The following is a 17,764-nucleotide window of genomic DNA, read 5'->3' as shown; positions in this document are numbered from 1 at the left end:
GGGGTCTGGGTTTGGTCAGGTGGAGGGGGTCTGGGTTTGGGCAGGTGGAGGGGGGTCTGGGTCTGGGCAGGTGGAGGGGGGGTCTGGGTTTGGTCAGGTGGAGGGGGTCTGGGTGGGGGTCTGTGTGGTGTTGGGTGTTTGGGTGGGGTGATCGCCAGCAGCATTGTCCACCAGATGAATGTCTTCTGTTGAACACTTCCTAACTTGGTCCAACATTGCTGACTGGAATTGGAGGGAACTAGACGTGCTTAAATTCTCTTCTTTGGGTCTGCAGTGGGAGTATACATGTTGCTTTCCTTTGACATCGTTTATGGAGAAAAGCTCATGTTAATTTGGGTTGAATTTATCAGCCATCTCCGTCTTTGAGGATTGTTGTTGTTTGACTGCTATGGACTTAAGTCTACAAGACTAAGCAGCATATCATATGTCCTCAACCCTGACTTTGAAATAGTTTGTGCAGGGTGAAACAAAGGCCTTCCACAGGGAGGGACAAAACATTGTAAATTTAGGGCTTTTGTGGGGAATGAAAAAAAAATCGATAGTTTGGACAAATATGGTAAAAACGACTTAAATGATTTGTTGGCCTCCCTCACACAATGAGGCTCAGGGTATATTTCAAAATAAACATATTCAGAGCACGCAGGTCCATGGCAGACTGCCTTGCCTCAAACAATGATGATCTGGATCATCTTTGGAAAGGTTACAGCGGGGCTAGGTACCCCTAGGACTGACCTCTGACCTCTGGTCAAAGTGTGTGTCGAAAGGTTGCGTTCTTGTGTATCTTTACCAGGCGTAAGTCAATAAATAGAAACAAATGGATTTAATTTACTATGGGATAAATTCAATAAACATGCATTGACATCTGAGAGGCAATGTTGTGTTGCAATCCAAAAGCGAGGGTTTGAATTAGTCACCAAAACATTTCTTCCAGATGCATGTCTTGAAGCAATAAAATGACTAAACTGAGGATTGATTCACTGGCAAGTCCTCATATTTTAGAAAATAAGCACATATCTGCTCTATAATTTGCAAATGATTTATTCAACTGTTAAAAAATGTCATTTGTCTTGGTGGGTCTGGAAACTGTATTCAAATCTTGGTGGTCGAAAGCGAACCGAATATTTGACTAAACATTCCTCCAGTTCTGATTATAGCTCATGGTTGTTTACCTGGAAATCGTGGGACATTTTAAGAAGCCACTGGAACGCTCCCAATCCACCTTCATCTAGTCTGTTTTGTCATTCAGGGGTGTTTCCCGTTTTCTGACCCTCACTTCCTCTTCTTCCCCGCAGGTTTCGACGGCTGCCTGGCCTACGTCAAGTACAACGGGGACAACCTGCCCTTCAGCGGCGAGCACAGCCTGGTCACCCTGTCCAAGACCAGCCAGTCTGTGAAGATCGGCTGCCGGGGCCCCAACCTGTGCGAGAGCAGCCCTTGCTGGGATGGCCTGATGTGTGTCAACCAGTGGTACACCTACCAGTGCGTCCCTCCCGGCGACTGTGCCTCCGGACCCTGTCAGAACCGAGGCAGCTGCGTTCCCAACCCTCACTCCGGCTTCTCCTGCGTCTGCTCCGAGCTGTACACGGGCCACACATGCGAGACCCTGGTGGCTTGCCTCGGGGTGCAGTGCCCCCAGGGGAACGTCTGCAAGACGGCCACCAACGGAGGCTTTGTGTGCAGCCCCAGTCCCAGCACCGAGGAGATGCTGCTGCCCATCTGGGCCGTGCCGGCCATCGTGGGCAGCTGTGCCACTGCCCTGGCCCTGGTGGTGCTCAGCCTCATCCTGTGCAACCACTGCAAGGGCCGCAACAAGACCAAAGTGCCAAAGGAGGAGAAGAAGCCCAAGGAGAAGAAGAAGAAGAAGAAAAAGAAGAAGGGGAGCGAGAACGTGGCGTTCGATGACCCGGACAACATCCCTCCGTACGGGGACGACATGACGGTACGCAAGCAGCCCGAGGGGAACCCCAAACCGGACATCATCGAGAGGGAGAACCCGTATCTGATCTACGACGAGACGGACCTCCCCCACAGCAACGAGACGGTTCCCAGCGCCCCCTGCGTGCCCTGCAGCAGCCCCGAGGCCGACATGGAGCACTACGACATCGACAACGCCAGCAGCATCGCCCCCTCGGACGCCGACATCATCCAGCACTACAAACAGTTCCGCAGCCACACCCCCAAGTTCTCCATCCAGAGGCACAGTCCGCTGGGATTCGCCCGCCAGTCACCCCTCCCCCTGGGGGCCAGCAGCTACACTTACCAGCCCCAGTACAGCCAGGCTCTGAGGTCCACCCCCCTCAGCCACTCGCACTCCGCATGCCCCACCCCCAACCCCCTCTCCAGGCACAGCCCCGCCCCCTTCACCAAGCCTTCGACGTTCTACCGCAATACCCCAACGAGAGAGCTCAACCTGGGCCGCCGGGAGGGCAGCCCCCTGGACCTGCACGGCGAGGCGTGCCAGTCGGGGGCCATGTTTAACTACGCCACGCGGCTCGGACGCCGCAGCAAGAGCCCCCAGACCATGGCGGGGCACGGCCACACGTCCAGGCCGTCCAGCCGCCTGAAGCAGCCCGTGGAGCAGATCCCCCTGGAGACCGGCCCCCCTGTGGGGCTGTCCATTGAGGAGGTGGAGCGTCTCAACACGCCGCGCCCCCGCAACCCCAGCATCTGCAGCGCTGACCACGGACGCTCCAGTTCCGAGGAAGACTGCCGCCGGCCGCTGTCGCGGGTCAGGAACCCCGCCGACGGCATCCCGGCGCCGGAGTCGTCGTCCGAGAGCGACTCCCACGACTCGTTCACCTGCTCGGAGATGGAGTACGACCGGGACAAGCCCGTGGCCTACAGCTCCCGCGTGCCTAAGCTGTCGCAGGTCAACGAGTCGGACGCGGACGACGAAGACTACGGGGGGAGGCTCAAGCAGAGACGCTATTCCAGCAGGAGGGCGGAGGGGGGGCCCAGTGCCGCCCAGACACTCCCCGGGGACCACTACACCCTGCCCCATAAACTGGGGCCACAGGCGGTGGGCTTCAACTGGGACAACCTCTTGAACTGGGGCCCCGGATTCGGACACTACGTGGACGTGTTCAAAGACTTGGCTCTCCTGCCGGAGAACGCGGCCGCCAAAGACATTGAGATGAACAGCGGGGATGGTTCCGTGACTATCCTCAACGAAGGAGAGGCCGAGCAATACGTATGAGACTATTTATTACAACAATGTACTATATGGAGATGTTCTCTGGGAAGAAAAGACAATGTAGATTACAAGAGAACGTTGGACTAGCGATATCTTTTTTTTTTTTTTTTTTTAACAAGACGACCTTCAATGCAGTAAGGCAGAAAAAAAAAACACATGTTATGATGAATTTTTGTGTAGTAAGTCCCTTTGAAAGAGTTTGCCAGTCTTTTAAACCTCAAACTGTACAATCATGCATTCATATCTCTGAGGCCTCATTATAAGGTATCCATTAACACTGAAAGTTTAAACGATAAGAAAAAAAACAAGTCTGAATCCAATTTGGTGACTGCAAAAATCCATTCATTTTATCTTAATCTAACGTGTCTGTTCTTTATTACCAATATTGCCTCTCCTTTGCAAAACTTCTGTCACATTCACAACCGAAAGATAAGAAGAGTGATAACATTGAAATCTCTTACAGGAAGAGAATTCCAGCAGGCCATAAAGCAATAGAAAACCCAACCTGTGTGTTTTATTTTTCGGGTCGGTTTCTCATTTTCTAAAAGGAAGCATGTGTGTTTGATCCGACTGCACCTGTAGACATTGAGATACAGTGGAAATGAGCACCCCACTTTGCTCACACGGTAACACAGGTCTGCAAATGTTATGACTCAAGCAGGGTACTCTCTCCTCCAATCTTTCTCTCTCCTCCAATCTCTCTCTCCCCCCCTCCCCTCTCTCTCTCTCTCTTTATCCCAATAAGTCTTTGTCTTCATTTCTTCCTGGGTGAGTTTTCTCCCAGCTGACTGGCTTAGCACTCCAAGAACAGGGGTCGTTGAGTCCCCTGCCTTACAGACGTCTTAAGGGTTTGTGATTGAGGAAGACTTGGCTCCTTCTATTGCCCCGGTGGTCCATTAGGGAGGGGGTTATAATGTCGTGGTCACTAAACAGTGTTTTGGGAGCAGCAGAGTTTGGGGGTGTACATCTCTACTGAAACCAGAATCATGACCCAGCCTAACAACTAGGAACTTGTGTACAAAAACAAAATGAAATGTATTGATGGGAAATCATGTAAGTCATTTGTTTTCAGTGTTGTTGTCTATTATTTTTCAATGTATGGTTTCTACTTTTTGTACTGTTTATTAACTTAAATTACTTATGCTGTGTTTTTATGGATATTTTCATACAGTACGCTGAAATGTATGTTCTTACTTTCAGGGAAAGTAAGATTGAAGAGTTATTTTTTACATTTGTTACATACGTAACACCGTATTTTCCACTTTTGATAAAACTATAACATATTGTATGCTTTGTACATGTAAAAAGCCAATAACAGAATAAAAAGTATTTATTTAAAAGGCGCTTCTTTTGGTTCCCAGTGACTGTGATGTGGTAAATGATCTATACAATACCCCAAAATAACCCCACCTTTAAATAGTCACCTTGTGGCTCCAGCACAATGATGTTGGTGGTAAGATATGTTATACCCCCAAGGACCTTGCGCCTTTTGTGAGGGAAGTTTAAATGAAGCTTGGTCTGAATTGAACAAAACATTTTAAAAGGCCATGAAAGACCTAAACAAAACTGAGCCACTGCCTCGTCTGCCAAGGACAACATCCACTGAACCAAGCCATGCAGGCAGCTATATACCTTTCAACAATTATTTACATCTGGCATATTGAACAGAATCTTTTTTGGAGGGGGCGGGGTAGCTCGTGATCCGGTATGCAGCATGCTTATCTTCTCCGTCATCGGGGCGAGAGAGGCCCATGGAGAGAAAGCAGAGAGCCGTGGAGCGGTGAGGAGTGACGTCCCGGGTCTGGGTAGATGACCACAGGGTCCTGAAGCGGCTCTGGCCTGCAGAGAGCCATGCTGACCCCCCTGCCTCCTGAGCAGGGCTGCTCCGTACTAACGCAGAGATAATAATACCACCACTAATGACAGTGACAACAGGAGATAATCTACCAGGAGAAGAGACACGTTCGAATCCCCCCTCCTGGTGCTGTGTGGGTGAGCGTGGTGGGGTGTCAGGCTGAAGGGTTTGAGATTTCATGCCAGGCATTTATCATGTGGGATTCATCCTTTCATAGGGGATTGAGTAGTTGAGGCGCCACCGAGTGTTCTCCAGAAACCCGGCCCTGACTCTCTGCACATGATTAAGTGTGTTGGTGTTGCAGTTCAGTGTGACCGAAGAGGTACCTACTGCGCATAGCAAGCATTACGCTTTCAACGTCAAGTTAAAATTAGAGCAAACTGTTTTCCAAGAGAGTGTTAATGAGTGAAATGCCAACAAGATGTTTCTAATGGACTGTATCTCCCCATGCCAAAGACTAACGTCTTGACTGGAGGTGCGAAGGGAGCTGAAGTTGGTTTCCCATGGTGCCTAGTGCTGAATGAAGGGGTTTCCAATCCAAACGTTACATCAAATGTTATTCCCATTAAAATGCTTTGGTATCTTTTCTGTTTGCTTTGAATTTCCCTTGTGTTTAACGGGAGGATGTGGTGTGGTAGTATTACTGACTTCCACAGAGTTTCTTTAAAATCTTCTCCAAGTTTGTTATGAAGATTGATTGTTCTCTAAGACCCTTTGACATGGTAAACCAAAAACAGCTCCCTGAGTTTTAATCAAGCAGCTTGTAATTAAGAGCACATTTATCTGTAATAAAAATGCCTCTCCAAGACTGTCCTCAAAATTATTTTACTGAATGAGGCTTAAAGAAAACTATCTCTAGAAGTGGTTCATCTCTGATGAATTGGAACCTCTCTTCTCTATGGACTTCATAAGTATGTTTAATGTCTCTCAATCCTTGCCTAATCTCATAATCAAGTATGTGTGGTAATCACAACATGTAATCAAAAATTTAGTCAAAACATTTATACATCAGCGACACAGCACTGTATCTAACAACTTACATTATCAATTTACATGAGCAATCATGCAGTTCAACATCAGCTTGTTACTACACAATTGGAAAACGTTCACAAGTTACAGCACGGAGGACAAATCTCCAATCAATTCCTTAAATAAGACCACGTGGGGAAAAAACCCTGAAGAGATCTAGAAATTATCACCCCTAGAAGAGTCCTGAAGTTCACATCTGTATCAAAGCTGCATGGTTAGCCTCCATAAGTGTTCCTTAATGCTGTGTGTACTGTAGCCAAGCGCTGTCTTTCAACAAACATGAAAGCCGAGCAAAGCTACGCAGTGGGACACGAAGAGAGGCAGACACGTTCTCGTGTAAGATGGGCGCTCGTCATCAGGGAGAAGATCTGCGGCTGTAGTATCTATGACTGGCTTTGCGGTGCGCTCTCTACAGAAGGGAAGAGGGGGGGGATAACGGGCTTTTTTTTCGCCACCCTCTTGAAAACATGAATAGAAGTGTACGATGAACGCTAAGCGGTTTAACGGAGGGACGAGACCCCCAGCTCCAGTGCCACTGTCAGTGCTCTTCATCGTTACACGCAGATAGAACCGGAGAAGCACATCTGGATCGCGTTTGCTGTGTGACACAGTGCTGGCTCAGCTATTTAGATTCTGTTTTGTTTTCTAATTCAGGGGGGCGCAGCTGACTTAAGTGCAGTGTAGCTCACTGGGCTTGGAGACCGGGGGGGAGGACTGTCTCTTCAGGGTGAAGTAAGGCCTCACCGGGTGCAGAGAGGTGTCTGTCGTGGGTTTCTGGAGATCTTTTTATTCTGTTTTTTTTTTTTTTACTTTTGGAGTGTGGTGCAGTTCTTTACTCTGTAGGAGAAGATCCAGTCCTAATGAAAAGGTAACTACGTTTGATAAAAGAACAGAATAGTATGGAATGGGAACATATATACATGTATAGAAATATTTTTTTGGGGGGGGCTTTTTAAATGCAAAAACATACAATACATACAATCGATGAGATCTCAAATGACATCCACAAGATTTTTTACAGAGGTGGTCAATAATTCTACATTTCGATGTAGAAGAGATCAGAAGAGAACATCTTACACAGGGCATCTCCATCTCCTGAATCACTGGTTAGACAGTTTCATCAACGCACCCGTCCTGCTCAGGGTCACCCATAAATCACCCTGTTCCCAGCTTCAATACAAAAACACTGAAAATGCATTGGTCAACATGTAGAAGCCAGGCCAAAACCACAGCACATATCATAGGCTTAAGTACACAAATAGCAGCCAGGGCCAAGTCCCTAAGAATGCATCTTGTGAGTGGGTTTCTTATCTAAATGTTTTCTTTCTGTCGGCCACAACCCCATCATAAAAACACTGGATGCGTTCTGAAATCTTCTTCACTGTGTCAACTTGGGTTTTGAACAAACAGAAGAAACAGTGCTCCAGTGTTTGATACACGTCAACACAGAATCACTTTCATACTTACAACCTTAATGGTATGGTCCATCTCTGAGTTGCGACGTATATCTTCATCAGTTACTGTATAGCCTGGACATGTCAGCTCATAATTGTGCTGGTGAGTTCTTCTCTCAGCTACAGTATAAAGCACATGAACAGCTGCCACATAATGAGCTCATTACAGTCTTTCAATACTGCCTGGCTGTTGCATTGTGTAGTGAAATAGAGGGTTTTACACATAGTGGCAGCTGTATGTAAAGTGTCCAATGTTCTCGTGTCGATCTTGCCAGTTTGATAGAGACCAGTCTACAACCTACAGTTTAGTAACCTTGGACGTTTATAGTTAGTGACGTGTGTAGGAAATTGCATTGGACGAAGGTCATAATCCTAAATACCACAGTGGATAATTCGTTTCCTATGCATTTGAGATTGAGTGCCGTGGGGTGGCTGAAGGGTTGGCAAGGTCCTTTGATGGAGTCGTGCCACATGCCCCATAATGCTACAGGGTCAAATTCACTTGTTACCACAAATTGCTGTGAAATTTCACCCGCAAAACAAACACAACTCCTGACAAGATGGCCGCCCTCAGAGGCATAGGGGTTCCATCTGCCCGCCAAACCTCATTTAAAGACACCGAAACTGGACTGATGGATGTCAAACAAACAAACACCTGTAGGAATTTCATTGTTGAATAGCTTGCAAAAAGCCACCACTTCACTCGTCTTTCACATTTTGACAGGCTTGCATCTATACGTTCAATCTCGTACGAACAATCGGCCCTCCTTTGGTATGTAGGAATGCAGGCACACTTGGCAGCTGTTTAGAGCACATTAATTTTCACAATAACATTCATTGCCTAATTGTCCCTCTTTACTCATTCGCTAAATTCAGCCAGTCCATTACTCTTCAAGACTTTCCCATGCCCTGCTATCTTTTCTCAAGTCCTAATCTTTTCACTCTGTCAGGCTCGCTCTTCGCAGACTCAATGCCCATTTCCCGGGTCTGGGCTTCATGCTAATTGTCTTTCAATAGCCTGGTAACCTCCCACCTACATAATGCACCTTCCTTCAGCGCGATCTGGACCAGACCATTTAGGTTCATTAAAATACAAGGGGGAAGGGGGAGGTGTTTTGCCTTCAGCTACACTCATGATGCTCAATCAAGATGCTGAAAACAAATCTGATTGGTTTTCCTCTTTTGCAGTGTAATGATAGGATGGTGGGAGGGATGAAGGGGTGTCCTGTACAGCACACAGTCACAATATATGTTTAGTCTGTACTTAGTGACTAAGTAAACACCGTCTCTGTTAAGTTTTGTTTGGATGAGGAAGTTCGGGTGGTAACGGTCATGAACACCATCGCCCCAAGGTGAAGGGACTTCTGCAAGGGAGTCTCAGTGCAAGTAGGCTACGTGAGTGAAACACACACACAGACTTGCTAATTATGTCCACATTCTGTAGTCTGTAGATTCTAAATTGGCTATTTTTCTCAAGACATCTCAGGCACGAATCATTAGCATCTATTCTAGTGGAGATCCTTTGATCTTCTTTCGGAGAGCGAGCGTTGGGGAAATACTGAGAAAAAAAAGTAAACGAGAAAAAACATCATCAACAATTCAAATGCGCCCATTTTTTGGACCATAAATAAAAGCCTAATTAGTGTAAATTGCTTCCACATTGTTGCTATTTTCATCATTTCTTCTTGCTTTTTAAAATTCTATGCGCATACACTTTAGAGAATTCCTTGTTGGTCTGATGTTTGCTTGAGTCATGAGGTGATGCTTAATTTCATAGAGAAATTACTTCCTAATTAAAAATGGAGGGTAAATATTTACTTTTATTTTTGCAGTATCCACATCTGTTTTTGTTTTTGAGCCTCAGAACATTGCAATATTTGTTATCCCAGTTGCAAAACCATGATTAATGAAATTGTCTAATTGGTGCTCAAGTTTATAAAGATAACCTTGATAATAGTATTGATTTTATCCTTGTAGAGGAAAACATAATGCAGTAATATGTTTATATCTGACGTCATGCTTATTGAACAGTAAGGATAAACGTGAAAAGAAAAGAAAACATTTGATGACTGAACAATTGTTGTTCCTGTTTGATGTTAATGTCAATCAATTTTGAGAATAATTAATAAATGCAGTATAGAGAAGGAAAAAGCCCTCCTTCAAACTGTTACAGACAACTTTCCAGAGTAAAGTACGCGTGGAGGTGAAGGCTGACAGTTGGGCTTGATAAACGAACTGCTAAACATGAGGTTAGGACCATTCTCAACAGCATAGCAACCAAAATAGGTACAACTACCCATGGGTATATTTCCACCCAACATCTCTAAGAGGGATTTTCATTGCTCCGATTGTTTACATTTACATTTAGTCATTTAGCAGACGCTCATATCTAGAGCGACTTACAGTAACTTCTTCCAGACATTCCCCGAGGCAAGTAGGGTGAAGTGACTTGCCAAGGACACAACTTCATTTTGCACGGCTGGGAATCAAACCGGCAACCTTCTGATTAGTTGCCCGATTCCCTGACCGCTCAGCCATCTAACCCCCTTATTTCATCCGAGAGTCATCGACAGTACGCCAAGTCTTGTGAAACCACCCATTCTGAAGGAGAAAGCTGTCAGGACATGGGAGAGAGAGCTTTCTTCCATGTCCTGATGATTCATGGACGTGGATATTGACAATAATGTCTCATTTTGAATAGGTGCCACTCCCGTTTCTCAAGCAGAACAGAGAACAGCATTTCTGTTTGTGAATACGTTGAGTGACGCCTTTTTGGTTCAAACCTCAACTCGGGGAGATTGTCCAACGTCTACTCCCCCTGTACTTAGAGTGAGCTGAAGTTTCAGTCCTTTGACTTCAAGTCTCTTTTGTCCTCTCTTGTGGGTTTGGTTTAGTTATTATTTCACACTCCGATTCATGCAATGCCAATTTATAATCACCAGTTCCAGCATGGAAGGTTCCGATAATAAGACAGGATTCTTTTCTGTAGTTTAATGTTTGCCTTGGTCATTGTTGATGTCACCAGGCCGTAAAAAAAAAGAGACTTCATTGTGATTTTCATCCAACTTGAGGGGAAAACCTCACCGAAGGCCTTATTAATGCTCGTCTAGAATAATATTCTTGGTCGATTCAGAGTTGTGAATTCTAAGGATACATCTAAAAGTAGCTGAGGATGTGAAGAACGCTTATCTTGACTCACATCCACGCAACATGAGTATAGATGTGACATTACGATAGACTTTTGTTGTTCTCAGAAATCTATGCCAAGAAACCTCAAATAGAATGAGGGTGTGTTTGGCCTGTGTGTGTGTGTGTGTGTTTGTGTGTGTGTGTCGAGTCTTTAATAAAGTCACATAAAGACCCATGTTTATTAATCAAAGCAAACGAAACAATGGGTCCTCTTTCACATCTGACACCATGAAATTGTGCAGTATGGGAAATTCCTTCTTCACTTAACAACCTAGACTTAACATCGGCTTCTCATCGTTGTTTGCCTCCTCCATGGTTGACCTGTTTCTGAACCTCTCCAGACTGTCTCATCCCCACTGCCAAGGTAAGCAGCTGACTTTCCACGCACACTGCTAACCTCTCCCTCGTTCAAGCAGAGGAGAACATGGCACTTCTAATGTGATGCTAATAAAACAGAAAACAAGCACTCCCTGCTCTCGCTTCGTATCTCCTGGTTACCACGCCTACACGCCAAACTGTACTGTAGATTCGTCCGCACGCCCGCACAGCTTGGACAAAACTCTTCTCTTCAGTCGTTGGTCCAGGACAAAGCTCCCAGTACTCCGCCTCCAGCTGTGAGCGTTCAGTCGTCCAAACTGCTAACGCGGACAGCTTTGGAAATATCCGTAAAACAGCATCTGAATAAAATCCGCTCTCTCCATGGTTCCATAACACAGGTTTTATGACATGAAAAAAGCATCAATCTTTTGTAAGTGCTGCAAGGGGATACTCTTTTATCCAAAAAGCATGTCTAGCCGTAAATCAAACATGCAGTTATGACCCCCCCCAATTAAAACTGTTGCCCTAAACTCTAAAACATGAAACAACACATGAATTTTAGTAGGCAACTCGTTTGTGTTTCTCAAGAACCATTGTTCTCCTGTTCAAGTTACAGTTAAAGTGTAGCATATCTCAGCTAGTCAGTTAGTCATCGGAGATTATCGTGTTTGGGAAAATGTTTCTGCAATCAAGTTATGGTTTCAGTTAATGTTTGTAAACAACTCACGGTAGATTAAAGAATAAGGTGAAAATCCTTGTATCTGCAAAAAAATAGGTAAACAGAGGAGATTATGAGGGAATGTTCTATTTTTCATAATAACCAAGTAAGACAGTTTACCGAGGAGTGATGTTGAGTTCACAGAGTCAGACAGGGCAGCGCAGTCAGAGTATTTCCAGGTTGTTAAGTTCATTGGTAAGATTCTTGTGAAGAGCCTCCAAACTCTGCACCTGGTTCATATTCGATCTTCACAATCTGCTTTCTTTGGACGCCATCTCTTCCTCTTGAATTCAGCTTTGAGATATAAAATACACGCTGATACTAAATGTGTCTGGAAGAGACTGGGGTGAGATGCTGTAGAAAGACAGCGTTTTTGAAACATTTGGAAAAATGATTTATGACATCTACAGTTAGAGCTCAATAGTTACTAACAAGACACATACTCTGTGGTGCTGCACAATTACTGGGATCCATTGATGCTGGTTGGACCCAATACATGAACAAGCAAGCCTTGGAGTCTGTTCAGGTATTTTTACAGGCAATTTCAAGAGAATTATCGCACCATAATTCATACGCATGGTTCCTGTCTTAGCTGAGGTGTCAGCATGCTCGTTATCCTATCAGACGTTCCAGTGACCTCACATTGGTCTAGAAATGCATTCCCAGTAGTAAGACATCTCCGAACAGTGTTTAAAGTTCGTTTTTGGGGGTTTTGTTCAACGCATGCGGATGATGGTTCCATCTTTGTACCCAGGAGGATAGAAGGGAACATGAGTCTTCAATCGGAACACACTTCGGATATCTGAGAAAGTAATAGGCGCAATAAACTGACTTCCTGCGATTACAGAAGTTCGACCAGACATCTACACTGAGACCGCGACCTCGGGGATGCAATCACGTCAGCGTCGTCCAATGATTTTGGGATTTTTGGCGGACGTCTGAGTCAGGCCGCGATGATCACCTGGCGGGTCCTGATGTCTTTTCCAACTCTGCGTTTGGCGTGCCGGATGCTGCTCTCTGACAGGGGTCATCAAGCTGAACATGTGGGCAACGTCCATATCCTGTATCAACAATCTGTTCAGGCTGCTGATGAGGTGCTACGACGAGGCTCTTCCTCCCGAGGAGACAGCTGGGGAGGTAATGGGAGCCGCTATAGGCAGGAGTGGGAGTATTCCCTGAACATTTGACCCGGCCAGGAAAAGCTCATGGGTCCTTAGATAGGGATACCAAAATCATGGTCCCAGGGCATCGTTAGACAATGTGGAAACAAGGGTAACAACATAGATTCTGAGTTCCTGTGCAATAGTATTTTTTTTTAGGTCAACAAGGGCTTTGTGTACTGTACTGTAGGGTTCTGGGAAAATCTGAACTTGGTGAGAATATTGGCCCTCTTGTTTCACGCTCTCCTTCTCCCTCTCTCTTTCTGATTCTCTGCTAATCTAGTTAGTGGTAGGAGGCAGGCACTCCACAAGTGTTTGAAAGTGCGTGCGTGTGTGAGAGAGGGGGAGACAGAGAGAGTGTGAGAGAGAGAGAGAGAGAGAGAGAGAGAGAGAGAGAGAGAGAGAGAGAGAGAGAGAGAGAGAGGGGGCAAACTTACACGAGGCACGCATGCGCCTTGCCTGAGCGAGGAAGTGTAGAGTGTGTGTGGTGGTGTGCCTGTAGGTTCAGTCTGATGAAAATGGGCAGGGCTTTCAAGAGAAGCCAAGAGGCCTGGGGTTTCCTGGCGCACAATGGCAGGAAACACTGCCACACTATAAATGGAAGCCCACAGACTAGCTAAAACCCAAGTCAGCAAGGTCGTGGCCACTATTCCGGAGGATTTATTAGTTTCTACTCCTCTTACAACAGCTCCATTGTGGTGACGAAAAGAGATAAAAGGAGGAGAGCAGAATTCCGGGAATGTCCCGCATGCTAACCCGGTAACCGTGCAGTGTCCTCACGCTCAACACTGTGGATGTTATTCGGTCACACCTTGAGGGCTTCATAACGGGACCTGTTAGTCTCATGAACCTGCATGCATAAAATGGCTAAATGTTTTGACGCCCTCTTTAACCAAAGGCTTTAAAATTGCCATTAAAATGCTTGTGAATAACTTCTAAATAAAGCCTGTCGCTGGTTATTTACAAAATAAACCACATTTAATTCAACACATCCTGTAAGGAGATTTATCTGCCTGCCTGCCTGCCTGCCTGCCTGCCTGCCTGCCTGCCTGCCTGCCTGCCTGCCTGCCTGCCTGTCTGTCTGTCTGTCTGTCTGTTTGTCTGTCTGTCTGTCTGTCTGACCGGGTCAGTGTCTCTGTTTTACAGTTTAAAATTTGACACTGCTGCAAAACCCATCACATCCCTCACCACATAGCAGCCTCTCCTGTCTGCTCTGCCTGGCATCGTCCCAGGAGTCCCTGCAAACCTTCACAACCTCCCCAAATGTCAAGGACAGCCTAGCGAGAGGAGCAGGATGGAGGAGAGAAACGGGCCGTTCGTCATCCATGCTACCGGAGCAAACCTTGGTGGAGAGGAAGCAGACTCGACCTGAATGTCCTCAGCACAATCTCACAGCATGTCTTCTTTCAAAATAATCATAACACAGGTACATTTATACAGGTGTTGGCAACAACGTGTTGACGGTATATATGTACACTCTTCCTAGCGTAAATCACTGTTATGTTGTTAATTCCACGCATTTTTCGAGTACATTTCCGCCACTTAAGTGTTTAAATCTCAGAGAGACGCGATTCATGGTTGCCAGCGTCGGAAACACCTGGACAGTGTTACCCGAGTAAAAGCAGAGTTTGATTTCATCCTCGAAAAAACAAAATGGCCGACCAGCCGGGTGGTCTAGGGCCTGTAGCTCCAGCAACAGTGGGCACTGTGCCCTCAAGAGGGCGTGTCTGGAACAGAGGGTTAGCTGACAAGTAGTTGTGTTGGCTGGTGCTGCGATAAGGCCCGTCACACATTGTTTAATTGTAACCAAGGACACAGAGTGCACAGGAAAGCCTGATAACATTCAGTAAAGGCTGATTAATAACAACAAGACAGTGTGAAAGGTTACTTTTATTGACTAACACTATCACACGCCATCTGGTAGACCTCAGTCACGGAAAGAACCAGAATGCGAAGAGCAACACAAAGGATTCGATTTCATCGAAAAAACTGTCTGTTCTTCTTCAGGAGGAGGACATATTTCTCTTATCCCTCATCTGCGAAATCGATCTTTCACTGAATCCATCCCTGTTCACTCCAGTAGTTACTTTTCTTTGGTAAGACAAACTTCAACTGCCCCTTTACAACATCCATTTACCCTTCCCACCCCTCGTCCATATTGTGCCATCTTACACTTTAACATAAAACTACACTGCTTGACACCTAATGCTGTTTAATTACATAGTTATATATTATTTACCTATGTTTTTACTATAGGTCTCGCTGTGTTGTTACATGGAAATTAATGTAACTTCAGAGCAGTTTCCCAAAAAATCGGTATCTGATTGAAAAGAAATCTTCAATTTCCAGACCCAGTAAACAGTCCCAGGTCAGTTTAGCACGTTAGCTGTGTGTGGCGCTAAAGTGACCTGCCGCTCTCTCTCTGTGCTCTCTCACATCCAGAGGTGGTTGATGAGATCTTTACCACTGTGGTTGATACCTTAACTAGAAACCGAGCCGTGAGGATTCTTGGACGGGGTGTGGAATGATAATCATTCTGAGCGCTCCGTCTGTTCTCTGAGTAAACATTAGCTTAGCTGGGATATTTCTAGAGGAGTGCACCTGTTTGCATGTCACTGCCTAATTCGTAACTTTTTCATGTCTTACCGAGCTGCGCAAGGAACCGATTTGAGACTTAAACAAGAACATATGGATAAACAGTTATGTTGAAAAGATTTCTATAGATATACCGTAACTTTTTACATCACGCTGAATTGATTCCATACCTCCGCAGTCTGCAACAGGCAGTCACGTATGATGTTTGCCATCCGATTGCTTTGAAAACCGTCTGAGGAGCTACAAAGAGACAATTTCTGCTCTACTTACTTAATTACTGTGCATTTACAAGCTAATTGTGTATCCCATGATCCATTTATACACTGTAGGATGTAGACTAGGTGGGAAAACCAAGTGTTTCAGAGACCTAGTAAACCTCTGGCTTCAATCTCCTTGTAAGGTGTTCAGAACATCAAAGGGTTCCAGCGTTTCCCCACCATGTGCAATTACTCGAACGTCATTTGGCGCTCAGCACAGCCCCTCCTGCCCAAACAGCCTTTTATAAAAGTTAGTTCGTTTTACTGCAGTCTGGATATATTTGTGTCACAAATGTTTTCTATCAAAGAACAAAGTTTTTTGCTATGTGCACATTCTCTTCCTCATTGGCGGTAGCTCACTTCTTCTGCTCTGAATTTTCCACTTTCTCAAAATGGTCACCTAATCATCTGGAAAAAGAATATGACACACACACTTAAACACACAAAGACACACACGCACACACACACACACAGGTAGTGGTGTTAATTTGGACATCCTGTGCCATAATTACCCTTATGATAGCACATAAACACTTCAATTTGCAACTCCAAGCCTGACATTAGAACCCTTGTCTACAATTTAAGCACTTTGCGGGACTAAAACAAACTCATTACTTCAATTTCCTTTTGAGCCCTGCTACATAACAAAGACAGCACAGCGAGATCCTTTATTTGACTATATTCTTGCTTGATAACGCTCTGTTACGTGTTAATTATTGTGATAATACACTGCCGCTTATTTTCACACATGACTGAACTCGTCATGGCGATACTTTTCACTTCCCTCAGTCCTTCAGTCCCTTCATGGAGGAAGACAACAAAGAGCCGTCCTCCATGAATGACTTTGAACTTGCCTCAAAACAACTCTGAGATACTGGTTCTCACACACGGCCCGGGGAGGAGCAGCCAGAAAAGCTGGGAGGTGAGGCTGGGAGGCGAGGCTGGGAGGAGAGGCTGGGAGGCAAGGCTGGGAGGAGAGGCTGGGAGGTGAGGCTGGGAGGCGAGGCTGGGAGGCGAGGCTGGGAGGCGAGGCTGAGAGGTGAGGTTGGGAGGTGAGGTAGGGAGGTGAGGCTAGCGAGGCTGGGAGGTGAGGCTAGTAAGGCTGGAGAGGCTGGGAAGGTGAGGCATTCGAGGCTGGGAGATGAGGCTGGGAGACGAGGCTGGTGAGGTGAGGCTGGCAAGGCTTGAACGAAAGGCTGGCCAAGAATGGGAGCCTCCAGGAGGCGAGAGCTAATTAGCTCAGATGTCCAGGGTCAACAACCCCTCTCTCTGCTGAGGGGAGAGAGAGAGAGAGAGAGAGAGAGAGAGAGAGAGAGAGAGAGAGAGAGAGAGAGAGAGAGAGAGAGAGAGAGAGAGAGAGAGGGGGGGGGGGGTGGTTGTCACTGTGCATGGGAAGCAATACCATGGAGGACGGTTTGATTCAAACACTGATTAAGCAACATGCACATTTGTATAAATGTATTTAATAAAAAAAAAATATATATATATATATTAACATATTTTTTTGTTGTGAAACCTTTTCTACTGCCTAGCCCTCTGGCAGATTTTGGCAGAGTAGAGTTCGATGATTAGAGTTTGAGTTCCACGAAAACTTTCCAGGATGAGGTCTTGGTTGCTGGCTTAGAGAGGAGGGGTTGCTTCCTCAAACCTAACCTCCCAGGTCTCAGCCTGTCAAACCAAGCAGAAGATCTGGTACTGGGCCGGGCAGCGTCTGCAGGACAACTCTGAAGTTGATTCTGATTGAACTGATCAAAGAGGAACGGCGTCTTAATAGGTACCTCAAAAACAAGAATAATGGACATCAAAGGCTTCCCACTAATCCCATTGTATTATTCAAATTAAAGATCAAGATTGTCAAAATCCTAACATTTTTACATTGTAGTCATTTAGCAGACGCTCTTATCCAGAGCGACTTACAGTAAGTACAGGGACATTCCCCCCCGAGGCAAGTAGGGTGAAGTGCCTTGCCCAAGGATACAACGTCATTTGGCACCGC

General features: G+C 45.8%; 1 protein-coding gene across 1 annotated transcript in view; it reads left to right on the top strand.

Moving 5' to 3' along the window:
- Window positions 1-4,537, top strand: part of LOC124480861 (protocadherin Fat 4) — a 74,942-nt gene extending 70,405 nt beyond the window's left edge. The window contains exon 17 of the mRNA XM_047040544.1: window positions 1,293-4,537. Within this exon, the coding sequence (XP_046896500.1) occupies window positions 1,293-3,196 (1,904 nt within the window). The 3' untranslated portion in view covers window positions 3,197-4,537. The remainder of the gene's footprint in view (window positions 1-1,292) is intronic.
- Window positions 4,538-17,764: the final 13,227 nt, after the last annotated feature.

The sequence above is a fragment of the Hypomesus transpacificus genome, chromosome 1, assembly GCF_021917145.1.
Source record: "Hypomesus transpacificus isolate Combined female chromosome 1, fHypTra1, whole genome shotgun sequence".
Taxonomy (NCBI): domain Eukaryota; kingdom Metazoa; phylum Chordata; class Actinopteri; order Osmeriformes; family Osmeridae; genus Hypomesus; species Hypomesus transpacificus.
The sequence above is the reverse complement of the archived record's forward strand: the minus strand, read 5'-3'. Positions and strand labels throughout refer to the sequence as shown.